Source organism: Asterias rubens, chromosome 12, assembly GCF_902459465.1.
Source record: "Asterias rubens chromosome 12, eAstRub1.3, whole genome shotgun sequence".
Classification (NCBI taxonomy): domain Eukaryota; kingdom Metazoa; phylum Echinodermata; class Asteroidea; order Forcipulatida; family Asteriidae; genus Asterias; species Asterias rubens.
The window spans coordinates 11669159-11683654 of NC_047073.1; the positions used below are offsets into that span (position 1 = coordinate 11669159).

Genomic DNA, 14496 nt, shown 5'->3' on the forward strand with positions numbered 1-14496 from the left:
CTGGGAGTCAAAAATTTGACTCCCATAAATGGCCGACCGAGTTAGTTCGCGACGTAAAAGGAAAACCGTGCAATTTTGAGTGATACTTTTGTGGATTATTATATTCTAATTTTCAAACATCTTTCTAACAATATGCATTTAATAACAAAATGTTACAAACGCTTTTTATAGACCAACTCGTCCGATCCAAGGCAACGTGTTCCTTTAAGCAACAAAGCACACACAAAAATATATCGAAGCAAGTATTTTTCATGTATTTTATCACTGCCAATAATACTGCAAAATGTATTCCATACGGACGCTTCGTAATCATCTTCTAAAATGTTTAAAGGCGCTATACACCTTTGGTAATATTATTGTCACAATTATTTTGATTAATTACAAATAATGTACAATGCTTGAATTGCTGCACTAATATATTTTTTGGTAGCAATATTTATTATTGTGACCACAACATGGGGGCGGGGGGTTATGTGCTTTAACTTTTGAGGAGATTTGAAAGTTTTAGGCTTTAAAATTTGTCTTTTTTTGCTGGGGAATTAGAGGTGTGTCGTGAAAACTGGCAGCACGTCAGTTTGGGGAAAACACTTATTCGTTTTTTTTTCTGGGGTAATAAGCAACAATTCCAAACGGCTGACCTTCAACAAGTTGAAAAGAAATCTGAAGTTTAGTTGTCCGAAAGTATAATTTGATTGGTTATTAAGAGGCTGAGAGACTTGAAAGTTTAATATTTAGCAATTAGCATTGACTGCTACATGTAGAGCCCCCCTAGTGGATAGTCCTTTTTAAACCTTTTGGTTACAGGAAAATGTTTTATCCTCAGCATTGCTTATTCCACATTTTGTCCATTGCCTTGTAGTATATCTAGTCTTTGAGAAATTGATATCGTATTTATACCTGTTTGAATTTTTGTGAGAGGTGGTCAGAGTAAAATAATTAATAATGATAACAATAATAAAAGGCTTGACCCACCCTCCCCTCCTCAAAACACGTCCAAGATGAAAATATGCATCAGTAAGTATGGTGAAATGCGACATGATTTTACTTTCAACAAACTATCAACTATAAAATATTTAACTAAAGTTTGTGACAGAACATCAACAAGAACCAAGGCAACAGTGGAAAAAGTTTAACCAATAAATAATATTTGCATTTTTAATAACATATCTATACTTACAACGATAAATTCATTTGAATACAGCATTTCCTTTGCCCTATACTAACATGACCTATAAAGGATGTTATACAGGATTGGTAGAGCTGACGAAATAGTCTGAAATGTATTTTCAATAAATAATATTTGCATTTTTAATTACAGATCTCCAGTTGCAACAATAAAATGTACGCTCCTGGTCACTCACACACTTTTCTTTGAAAGCAGTGTTTCCTTTTTTTATATAAAGGAATTATACAGGATTGGTAGAGCTGACAAAATAGTTCAAGAACAGTAGGAAATGCATTATCAATAAATAGTATTTGCATTTTTGATAAAACATGTTTTATTTTATTATTAATATTATTAATGTTTTATTGTCACATTTAAAATATTTCACACAGTGAAATGCATTTTGCATAACTCCATTTACCACAATAAATTTTGAGTTCCTGGTCACTCAAATACTTTCCTTTCAATAAAGCGTTTCCTTTTTACTGCAATGTACTAACAAGACAGAATAAAAGTATTATACAGTATTGGTAGAAGCTGGCAAAATAGTCCACGACAGTGTTCAAGTTTTGTGTGATCAAAAATTGCATGCATTAAAGGCAGTGGACACTATTGGCGATTACTCAAAATAATTATCATCATAAAACCTTTCTTGATTACGAGTAATGGGGAGAGGTTGATAGTATAAAACATTGTGAGAAATGACTCCCTCTGAAGTAACATAGTTTTCGAGAAAGGTAATTTTCCACGAATTTGATTTCGAGACCTCAAGTTTAGAACTTGAGGTCTCGAAATCAAGCATCTGAAAGAACACAACTTCGTGTGACAAGGGTGTTTTTTTCTTTCATAGTTATTTCGCAACTCCGACAACCAATCAAGCTCAAATTTTCACAGGTTTGTTATTTTAAGCATATGTTGAGATACACCAAGTGAGAAGACTGGTCTTTGACAATTACCAATAGTGTCCACTGCTTTTAACAAACCTGTACACATCTGGGCCAAATCCATTGTGTGAACCAGGAAAACATAATGAAGAACCATGCACAAAATGTTCCACATGTAAACCCCATTGTCATTAATTTTGGTTACAACAACAAAATAAGCTGTTCTTTTGTAAAGGTTTTCAGCAGATGTGGTTTCTTGAATACGACTTCATTTTAGAGGAAAACATTTCAGAGAAATATGTTTCAAACTCATATCTGTAAGCTTTTCAGGCTGAAATTGAAACAATGTTGTTTTATCCTTAGCTATCCTGTATAATACCTTAAACAATCTTTTAAAATTGCATTACCGAAAGTGAGTGGGCTATGAGTTATTCAGGGCCCACAGTAATAAAGCTGCTATCAGGAAAACAACTTTGCTTATCAAAAATATGAGTAGGGCACCAGTCGCATCGACGTAACCTTCGTGATTTTTGGCGAGTCACCCGTTTCTGCTGAGGAAGAAATTGAGCCCTGGGTCCAGCTTCATACAGCTGCTTAATGGACGACTTTGTGCTACTGCCAAAGTTTCCATTGCATAAGCTGCTAAACCACAAGTACAGAAAAAAGGTAAGCAAACCTTCTGGTGCTTAATCGTGAAAATGAATGATGTAACCATGCAAAACCATGGTGAACACGCAAGCTGGTCGTCTTACTTTCTTGCTAACCTGAAAATACTCTTATGCTTAAAGGCACTGGATACTATTGGCAATTACTCAAAATAATTGTTAGCATAATGTTAGTGTATGTTGGGATACACCAACTAGAGTACTGGTATTTGACAGTTACCAAAGGTGTCCAGGGTCTTTAAACACATTCTTCTGCTTTAGTTAGCATGAATATTTGCTTATCTTCAAATAGCAAAATGAAATTGGCTTTGCTTGGAAAATTGTTGTGGTCAGCAAGCTGAATGAAATTGGGCCTTGCTCCTACAGGAATGAAAATCTAAGGTTTCCAGACAGCATACTGTATTTTGGAGTACAAGGGCTGACCTATACGCTTGGTGATGGATTTTATAGACTTTGCAGGTCATTAATCACAATTTTTAACAATTTTCCAAGGACAAATAACAATCAGAAAGTAGACTTTAGTAGGAAGAATATCATGCCTGAGTTTAGAAACCTTTCTAGGAGGCGACTTGGAAGGGGCGACTTTGCTAGGGGGCGACTTGGCAAAGGGTAGCTTTGCTAAGGGGTGAATTGGCAAGGGGTGGCTTTGTTCTTGATGACTGGTTTTCATTTCAAATGACTGCAACGGCAGCCTCGCAACGACTTATTGGCATCTTGCCCATATCTATCCAAGAGTTGGTCCTTGTGTCGTAACATTCTACCAAATCAAGCGTCTTAGGGGCGCGGTTACTCTTTCCAGAGGAACGCCCTCCCATGAGGTAAATCAGTCCATTCACGGTTGCCACTGAAGCACCGGCACGGGGCATCGACATATGCTTCACACTTGTCCACTGGTCCTTTCAATTAGAAAAATAAACCAAACAAGTAAATAGTAGATTAATAAAACAAAATTACAGAAATGTTTGGCAAAGTGGTGTTATTGTTAATCATACTACCAATTGCTTTTCTCTACCCAGGGGTAAATGGGTAACTGTAGTGAGGGCAGAGATGGATCTTGTGATTGATTTAGCCGAGTAGCACATATTAATGTTGCACAGGCTGTATACTTACCAGGGAGTTGAAATGGTTTAAGGAATGATTTAAGGCCTAGTGACCAGGGGTAATAATGTTGGAAACGCTTTGGAAACCACTCGAGTGTGAAAAGCGCTGTATAAAAACTGGTTATTATTATTACTACTAATGACTAGTTCTTAAAAAGCGCATTTCACAATAACCGTCTCAATGCGCTTTACATTAGTGCCTGGTCATTGGGCCATAGCATTCCTTTAATCTTTCTTAGTTCCCTTGAGAGTATACAAACTGGGCAACCAGAGCGCTCAACATGCTTTCTCATGAATACACAATATCAACCTCTACACATGCAGGTACCCAATGGGGGAAGTAAAGCATCAGGACACAAGTACCACGACCAGGATTCGAACCCACACTCCGATGACTCAACCACCAGAACTTGAATTTGATGCTCTAAACCACTCAACCACGACAGGGATTCGAACCCACACTCCGATGACTCAACCACCAGAACTTGAATTCGATGCTCTAAACCACCCAACCATGACAGGGATTCGAACCCACACTCCGATGACTCAACCACCAGAACTTGAATTTGATGCTCTAAACCACTCAACCATGACAGGGATTCGAACCCACACTCCGATGACTCAACCACCAGAACTTGAATTTGATGCTCTAAACCACTCAACCATGACAGGGATTCGAACCCACACTCCGATGACTCAACCACCAGAACTTGAATTTGATGCTCTCTACCATGACACCCTACACCTTTATTATTACTCTCATAGATTTAAAAAAAAATAAACCACTCAAATCTTGCAGCCCAAGACAGGGCTTGAACTTAACCACAGGGCTTGAGACAGGGCTTGAACTCAAGGCCAGTGACTTGGAAAAACCTGTAACTTGACAAGTCTAGCGGGCTTGTCTTTTTCAAGAGAGTAACAATCAGATACTTCAATGTTTGCTCATTATAAAGTAAGTTTTTATGCTAACAATTATTTTGAGTAATTAGTGTCCAGTAAATGCGAACCACCAACTTTATTACAAAATATATAAACTTTTTTCAAAAGTAAAAATGTCGACGTCATTGTCATTTCTAAGCGCTTTGCATCGCTTTTTTTATTATTATTATTATTATTATTATTATTATTATTATTATTTCATCAACTGACAATTTTAGTTGTATTTAAGTCAACTCTGATTACCTCAAGTATGGAGTATCTCTCCACCGATTTCAGAACACTTTTATCTGCACTGAGTCCGCCCATAACATAGAGATCATCTCCTAACACCCCTATACTGCAATGGGATCTCTTATGCTTCATACTGGCCAGACTGTTCCATTCACTCGTTACAGGGTTGTAGCTTTCAAGCGATCTCAGAACCACCCCTGTTGCAGTTGGGTCTGTGCTCCCTCCAGCTAGGTAAATCAACCCTGGCCGACAGAAACACAAAACAATCAAATTCATTTCCCTTGCGAACAAAATGTTCTGGACTTGAACAATCTACATTAAAACAAAAAGGTAAAGAAAGAAAAAGTCTCATCAGGCAAGTCAGTTCAGGGCCCAATTTCATGGCTCTGCTAACTGTTTACAGGCAAGCATTGGCGCTTATGGAAGCCGGGTATTAAAGGGTCTATGTACTTTTTGTAGGACAAAAATCACAATGTCCACAGAATTACACTAAACTTACACAGTTTGAAGATAATGATAGTAGAAAGCTTCCCTGAAAATATTATTTGCTGTGAGAAGCTGTAGTTTTTGAGAAAGAGTAAAACAATGTCATGAAAATAATTTTCGTCTCAGTGATCATGAGACGAAAATTATTTTAGCACGTAAAAATGTATTTTCATGACATTGTTTTACTCATTTCCCAAAAACTACAGCACCTCAGCAACTAATATTTTAAGTTATGCTTTCTACTATCATTATCTTCAAACGGTGTAAGTTTAATGTAAATCGGTGGACATTGTGTTTTGTGTTAATAAAAGTACCCAAATCCTTTAAAGCCATTGGACCCTTTCGGTTCAGAAAAAAAATAAAAGTTCACAGATTTACAAATAACTTACAGGGTTTACAGAAGGCAATGGTGAAAGACTTCTCTTGAAATATTATTCCATGAAATGCTTTACTTTTTGAGAAAACAGCAAAACAATATAAATTCTTGTTAACGAGAATTACGGATTTATTTTAAACACAATGTCATGACACGGCGAAACGCGCGGAAACAAGAGTGGGTTTTCCCGTTGTTTTCTCCCGACTCCGATGACCGATTGAGCCTAAATTTTCACAGGTTTGTTATTTGATATAGAAGTTGTGATACACAAAGTATGGGCCTTGGACAACACTGTTTACCGAAAGGGTCCAATGGCTTTAAGTGCTTACGGCAAGCGTATATCCTGGGTTACATGTAGCAGATAATTTTTGCTTGTGCGCATGCTTATTACTCCTTGTTACTAGGCATTCTCCCCTTACACAGCTAGCACAGAAGTTTGGCCCTTGCACAGTCGCAAAGAATGGTAATCCCAAGCCCAGAATTTGGCGGTAAGCAAAGCCATGAAATCAGGCCCAGTTAGGTTTGTAAAGTGAGGTTTGTGGAGGCACCATGTAATCAATCTAGAAGAATCAGTGGTTTAACAACTCCTTAATTTAATTAACTTGAGTTGCTAAACCACTTGCTCCTCTCAGAACCACCACAGCTCATTTATTAGAGATTTAAAACGTGGTGTCTACATGTATACAAGGTCACCATGCAATTTTTAAAAACCTACCGAGTTGAGTTTTTTTGTATAAATGATTTGGTACTACACGTACATGTAGGATAGCACAAGGAGAACTAGGGTAGAGATTTCATAATAAGCTTGTCTCCAGGGCCCAATTTTATGGCTCTGCTTACCACCATATTTTGTGTTACAATTACCATTCTCTGCTAACTGTGCCGAAGCGCCGAATTTCAGCTATGTAAGCAAATTATGTCTATGATTTTTGGGGTTGAACAAAGAATTGACTAGAGTGGGATTCGAACCAACGACCTTCGGATTAACGTGCCGGCGCTCTACCAACTGAGCTTTCTAACTGAGCTTTCTATTGGCGGTGTCCCTATTTTGTCAATATCTTTGTTCGAGGGTGCTAGTCAGAAACCATACAACCGTTAACTGCCTTGTAGCCAGGGATCACACCCACATTATGTCTAGTAACATGGAGTACGAATGCAAAAAATGTCCTGAATGGTAAGAAAAGAGTTTAGTATTTTAGGTCTCTTACCGCCAACCTCTGCAATAGCAAAGTAACTTTTTCCTTCAGGCATCCTTTCTGGTAGCACACACCATCCTCCTCGTTCCGCATCGAACTTCTCAATGCTCCTTAAGACATCACTCCCTTCTATTCCTCCTAAGATATAGATGACTCCATCAACGGTACACACCCCATGTCCGCAGCGTTGGGTCATAATAGGAGGCATATCGCTCCAGTGTTTCGTCACTGGATCCAACATCTCAACAATGTTGTTTATAAGAGCATCACACTCTCCTCCGATTGCGTACAGTGACCCGTTTAAGAACGCCACTCCATGCCCGTGACGGGGCTGTTGAAGACTTGGCATCGAGGTCCAACTGTTTGTGAAGGTGTCCAGCTGTATCACGGAGTCTAAGGTTTCCATGTCGTAGAATCGATCACCGGGATTCCTACGGTAGCCACCTACCAGCACGACGTACTTCCTGGCGTTCTGTCTAGGCTCGTGCAGATTAGGGCTGGAGAACACTGATTGCAGAGGGCGTAATGTTGAGCTATGTCGCTTATCGGGGTTAAAACGCTCCAAGAGCTTCCCTAGGGCCACTCGAAGACTCAGGTCTTGACACGCCTTAATGTAGTCAAACAGCTGATGCTGCGAGATGATCGGAAACCTAACAGGCTCCAAGACCTGGACTAGGTTCTTACGGCGCTCACTTGGCGAGTGAAGAATCCACCGCATGGCAGCCTGGAAGACCTCAAACTCTCTGTCCACCCTCAGCTCTTCGCTTCTCAGCAAAGTCATGATGTCTTCCAGCGACAGTTCAAGAAATTCATCCAGCTCAGATACCTGAGCGAAGTAAGCGCAGGCAAACGCTAGACACGTCGCGGCCAGATCCTCACAGGAGTGGGCTCGGGCAAAGCAGAGGATGCCAAGACAGTTGGATGGATGGAGTTGTGTCTTGAAGAAGGAGCAGCAAAGATTTACCACGCCCTGAAGTTGAATCATGTCGGCTGCTGTTAAGAGATCCTCAACGATATCAGACTCCACACTCAAATATCCTGCATTAAACAAAAAGCATTCAATTCAATTCAATCCAATGATGGTAAGCTTTGGATGAAGGTCAAACAGACAAAACTGCAATGGATTGACGTGACTCTCCTGAAAACATTGCTCTGTGATTTTCACTTTTTCTCTCTCAAAAACTTGACAACTAATGACTTAGCTGAAACTTCTACAGGTAAATTTTTACATACATCTTCATTCACAGTGAGTATCAAGGATTCATTTCTTTGCCAAAAGCTTGATCTAACAAGGTATTACAACCCTGAGTGTTTTTGAAAATAAAAAGGTTGGTGGAGAATACTAATCAACTTTTTGTAAAACATGGCCTTAGTAAACTTACCACTGTACATGTAATCCAGAAGAAGTTTGAAGACGTTGCCCTCAATTCCAAGAATGTCAACGACATCTTGGTGAACCTCTCTCATCCCCCCAGAGAACATTCCTTGGAAATACGGACTACACGCAGACAGGACAGCACGGTGGCAGCAGAAGCTGGTCTTTCCCACACGCAGCTCGACGTCACAAAATTGGCTCTCAGCGCGCAGGCGGTCAAGTCCATCCAGGAGATTCTTGGCGTGGTTCCGGTCGCAATATCTCTCATCGTCTTCGCTGATGGATGTTGCCATGACGACAGCAACCACTAAATCATGAAGAAAAGGTTCTCAATATCATGCACATTCATTGATAACAAACAATCACACACACAAATTTTAAAAAGAAATGTTTACTTTCTTAGTTGTCTAAATTGTAATCACCTTGATCTTAAAACCCTAGCTATACCACATTTTACAAATTTTCCTTTCTCCAAATCTTTGCCGAATAATTAATACAGCTCGTGCTAGATGCCAAACCCAACATTACAACTGCACAGTGCACACTAGTTGCGACAACGTAACCCTCCTCCCAACGGCCGCCAGGCGAGGAGGGTTACGTTATAGCAACTAAGTGCACACTCAATGTCAAACAATAGCCGTTCATTTTGTAAACAAAAACCAAAAGAACAAACAAAACAAACCACGTACAACAAAGAAGCTGCAATGATCATGATTGATAATTAATATTAATAAGAACATTGTGATCATTGTCATTGATTGTGTTTTTACTTTACATTGGACAAAACGAGTGACAAAGTGACAGTTGGATTTGGATTCGGCATCTTTTCCAATTTCAGCCATATTTATTGGAAAAGAACGCTTTTAGATTAGTAACCATAATATTTTTTTTATTCAGCCATAAAAATAATGACAACAAAAACAAATTGACAAGTGTGACTATTTTTATTACCTTGCTTTATTGAGTTGAATAAAAAATTCAATTTGATTTCCTTTACTCTCTCCGTCTAGTTTGGGTGGATGACGACCACGACGACACGGTCGCTGCAGCATTATGGGCTAGGAAACTCCAGGTAGTTATGACTATGAGCCCTGTTTGCACTACTCGTTTCTGTTTTCATTTGGTGTTAAAATTAGAAGAGATTTTCCGCAGCATCAAGGCCACCATTATTTGGCAGCTGTTCGTGTTTCGCTCTTTAAAAAAATAGTCGGCATCTATGCCACATTGTGCGTAGACACAAACAGAATTGGCGTCTGGGTATCATACGATGAAATTGTAAGATGGCCCGTTCAAATCAACTGAGGGCGCTATACAGCTTGCACGGTCCCATTGCAAAAAATGGGCGTGTCACTTCTTGAAAACCACATTCTTATTATTCTCAAAATAACATTCTTGTGACCTTTTTTTCAAGTTATGTCTTGAGTTCGTTATTTTCAATTATCATATTATTAAAAAACCCAAAGACCCCAACATTCCAACAATACCGCAAAACCATCCACATCAGTATAATCCAATGTTACTTGATTGAAAAAGCAGAGCATTTCTCTGCTTTGTGAAAGTGGACGGGAATAAGCTTTGCCAACTACGCTCGTCTAAATCATTGTGAGAAATGGCTCCCTCTGAAGTAACGTAGTTGTTGAGAAAGTGGTAATTTCCCTCACTCAATTAATAATAAACCACTTCAGCTGAAGCCTAGGCATCCGAAACACTGAGCCATTTATTATGCATCTGAAAGCACACAAAGTTGTGCAACAAGGGTGTTTTTTCTGTCACTATTCTCTTGCAACTTCGAATAACCAACTATTAAGTCAAAATGTTCACAGCTTTGATATTTTATGCATTATTTTGGGATACACCCGAGTGAGAACAAGGCTTTGATAATAACATTACCAAAGGCGTCCACGGCTTTACCTATGAGCTTTACCTCGTCCAAAATAAAGAACCCACACACTTCACGTTTATCTTTTTTAAAAACTGTCCTTTATTTCAAACTTTTATTTGCATAAATCAAAAGATTAAACATTAATAAATGTCAACTGACAAAATGTTAAATATCTGAACCCAAAAACTTACAAAGTATATAATACCTGATGTTAAAGTGCACATCCCTACTCCTTCAATTAAAAAACAAACTATATTAATCTGATGTCACAAAACTTAATATCCACATCAAACTTACCCGAGTAATAAACCTATGATTTTTTTTCCCCACAGAGCTCGGGACAGTACTGATACTACGATTATCATGTGGACACTATTGGTAATTACTCAAAATAATTATTAGCACTAAGCCTCACTTGGTAAAGAGTAATGGGGAGAGGTTGGCAGTATAAAACATTGTGAGAAACGGCTCCCTCTGAAGTGCCATAGTTTTCGAGAAAGAAGTAGTTTTCCATGAATTTGATTTCGATACCTCAAGTTTACAACTTGAGGTCTCGAAATCAACCATCTAAACACACACAACTTCGTGTGACAAGGGTGTTTTTTCTTTCATTATTATCTCGCAAGTTCGATGACCGATTGAGCTCAAATTTTCACAGGTTTGTTATTTTATGCATATGTTGAGATACAGCAACTGTGAAGGCTAGTCTTTGACAATTTACCAATAGTGTCCATTGCCTTTAACAATCATCAGTGTATAATAATGGGTAGCACAAAAACACATCAGTTGTATTTCATACGTTCCAAAACCAGTCTCAGTGCCCAATTTCATATAGCTTCTTATAGACACTGGACACTATTGGAAATTGACCAGTCTTCTCACTTGCTGTATCTCAACATTATGCGTAAATTTACAAATCTGTGAAAATTTGAGCTCAATCGATCATTAAGTTGCGAGATAATAATGAAAGAAAGGAGACCCTTGTCACACGAAGTTGTGTGCTTTCAGATGCTTGATTTCGAGACCTAAAAATTCTAAATCTGAGGTCTCGAAATCAATTTGTGGAAAATTACTTCTTTCTCGAAAACTACGTCACTTCAGAGGGAGCCGTTTCTCACAATGTTTTATACTATCTACAGCTCTCCATTGCTCGTTACCAAGTAAGTTTTTATGCTGATAATTATTTTGAGTAATTACCAATAGTGTCCACTGCCTTTAAATAAGAAGAAAACATTGCTTGTAAACACATTAGCTGCTCAGCAGAAACCAGAAGGTCGATACCAGTCACATGTGACTTCTTGTGCAAATAGAATCAGTACCGAATAGAATGCGAGGAATAATGAACACTGTTATTTTAAAATTGTGAACCTTTGATGTACATGTTTTTATTTATAGTTCATTTTCCTATCTTTTTTTATAAACATAAATTGTAATAAATATTTTATTATTCGTTTTATTACTTGTTTTACAACCAGATGTTTAGAGGCAGGTCTACGGACCACAGTAGTTACTTGGCTTTTGTTTCTCCAAGCCCATGTGGAAGTATTTTTTGTATTGTCTAGTATCGATAAATTGGATGAATAAATAATAATTATAGCAACATAAGGTACATGTGACGTGGTATTTTAGCTGGTACCCTTTTCCTCATAATGTTGTTGTGTTCAGCTTAGTTTTTTTTATGCCCAATCAGCTTTTTGACATTGGGCCCTGGTTGCAGAAAACAATCCTTCAAAATTAAGTGACTCCTACAGCCATTTAAAAACAATCCTTCAAAATTAAGTGACTCCTACAGCCTCATTCTCTACAAAATTAACCGGTATGAGTTTATGAAGAATCGCCGCCAACCAAATCCTTCAAAATCAACCAATTTGAGTCTATGGAGTTTTGACACTGCCTCAATCCTTCAAAATCACTTAATATATATGGGTTAACTTATAAAAGATGGCTGCCGTTCAAATCCTACAAAATCCACTGACCTGAGTCTATGCAGTATTCCTACTGCCGCAATCCTTCAAAATCACCTGCTATGTGAGTAAACTTATGACGGATTGCTGCAGCCCAACCCAAATCCTTCAAAATCAACCAATTTGAGTCTATGTAGTATTCACACTGCCTAAATCCTTATAAACAACCAGCTATGAGTTTAAAAAGGCAAATGGAAACAAAGCAATCAGTGTGAAATTATTTGCAGGACTCAAATTTGGTATAAATTCCACACAAAACCACAGGGTTTGTAGCTCACTTTGTTTACCAAACTGGAATTTGAACAAGTTAGTTCTAAGAGAAGACTAACATTTCACCTCATTTGTCTTTTGAGTAAAGTATAATTCAATACTGAACAGAATCAAAACGCATTTAACAAACTCAAAGGCAACATTTGAACATATTTAAATTTGGTTTTGACCCTTACACCGATGTGTATTCATTACTCTATACTCGGTATTTTCCTGAGCTGTGAACAATATTCACTGTAGGCAAATCACTTGGGTGGGATTCGAACCTACAACCTTTGCAATTCTAGAGCAGATGGTGTAGGGGTTAACCTAATTAAATTTGTTATTCCGATGCAAAAAGTTAACATCTATTGAACACAATTATTTTTAAATTCACATCATTGAATTCCTGTATATATAATTTTAAATTTGAGTTATATGTAAATAAGCTATTCTTCAAACAAACTTGAATCAACGATTCTGATTTGTCAATCCATGGCAACAACACTGTCTGTATCATTTATACAAAAAAACGCAAAATGTATAGCTATTTCAACACTGCATTTTGCGTCGAGTTGCACGTTGAGTTTGCTTGCCATGTCCAACTCGGCCTTGTGTAATAACTTTATCTGTCCAATTATTAGCACCACCCCGCTCTGTTGTGGAGTCAAAAACATGGTTCTACAAAATGACGAACCGTGTTAATTCACAAAGTAAAACGAAAACCACACAATTTAGAGGCATATTTGTGTGGATCATTGTAATCTACTTCTAGGTATTTTTCAAACCATTCATTTTACAACAAACGATTTCAAACATTTTCTTAGAGGACAACAAATCGTCCGATCCCAGGCAATGTGTCCTTACTAATGACCTTCTTCCTTGGTTTGCTTTGTAAGTGTGCCATGCAAGACTTAAAAACAAAACAAAAACCAATTGGCAGCATTTCAGATTATTAAAAATGATAGTTTAACAAAAAATTGTATTTATTTGTAATAACTCCTGATAATAACACAATTATCAGCATTATTTCAGGCTTGATGCTTCATTCTTGAAAAGGCAAGGGCACTGAGGCATTTTCTCTTTGGTAAAGAAACCATTTCAAGGGGCACCAAGGCAATGACCAGGGCCAACGGAGGCCATTGCGTCTGATGCCTCTGTGAAGTATCAGGCCAGATGACTTTGTTAGGTATTCCAGTAAAAATTTCACCAATTTTTTTTTTTATTTTCTTTGGCATGAGGCATACCGAATCATTTCATCAAGGTTTAATTTAGTCTGATTTGTGGCATTACTCCATGGAAATAATTGCTTTATGATATGGCTTTCAAAATCGAAGCAACATTTCGATCAAAAACAATCTGATCTTCTTCAGAAAACAAAAACTGAAGTTTTGTCATTTGGCACTACAGAAATTGCAAGGGGATATTAATTGAATTTGAACTTGCTTAAAGCACATCGGTGTATGACAAACACAAATTTTTACAACAATAAATTTGGCAAAAAAAACTCATTCGACTAGCCACTATCACTTATAATTAAGGCTATACATAAAGAATGTCATAATATCGTTACTAAATAACCCATTTTAAATCCCCCTGGCTTGTAGGAGTGGCAGTGCTCTATCCAGACCCAAGCTCTGGGCCCAATTTCATAGCTAAGCAAAATGGCTAAGCGAAACAAAATGATGCTTACCAGAATAAGGTTACTGGCCAAAATAACATGTCACATATAGAATCTGTGACTGGTATTCTTTTTATTTGTTTACTTAGCAAAACACTATTTGTCTATTGTCTGCACAAGCAGCTCTATTGAAATTGGGGGCCCTGGTGTTGTCAGCAGCAGAGTGTGGGTTTGAATCTCGGTCATGACACTCATGCTCTTGAGCAGGGGTCAATTTCACAAACAGTTAGGACTCGTCTTATCTCAAGTTAGGACAAGTAACTCGTCCTGACTTAGGATTAATCTTAAGGTCGGCATGCTACA

General features: G+C 38.0%; 1 protein-coding gene across 1 annotated transcript; it reads right to left on the reverse strand.

The window, feature by feature from the left end:
- Positions 1-2080: 2080 nt before the first annotated feature.
- On the reverse strand, positions 2081-9595 carry LOC117297496 (actin-binding protein IPP-like). Its single transcript, XM_033780570.1, has 5 exons — positions 9369-9595; positions 8425-8724; positions 7055-8080; positions 4997-5226; positions 2081-3610 (listed from the first exon to the last, which is right to left on the reverse strand). The coding sequence occupies exons 2-5, from the start codon at positions 8708-8710 to the stop codon at positions 3386-3388; spliced, it is 1767 nt and encodes a 588-aa protein (XP_033636461.1). The 5' UTR covers positions 8711-8724; positions 9369-9595; the 3' UTR covers positions 2081-3385.
- Positions 9596-14496: the final 4901 nt, after the last annotated feature.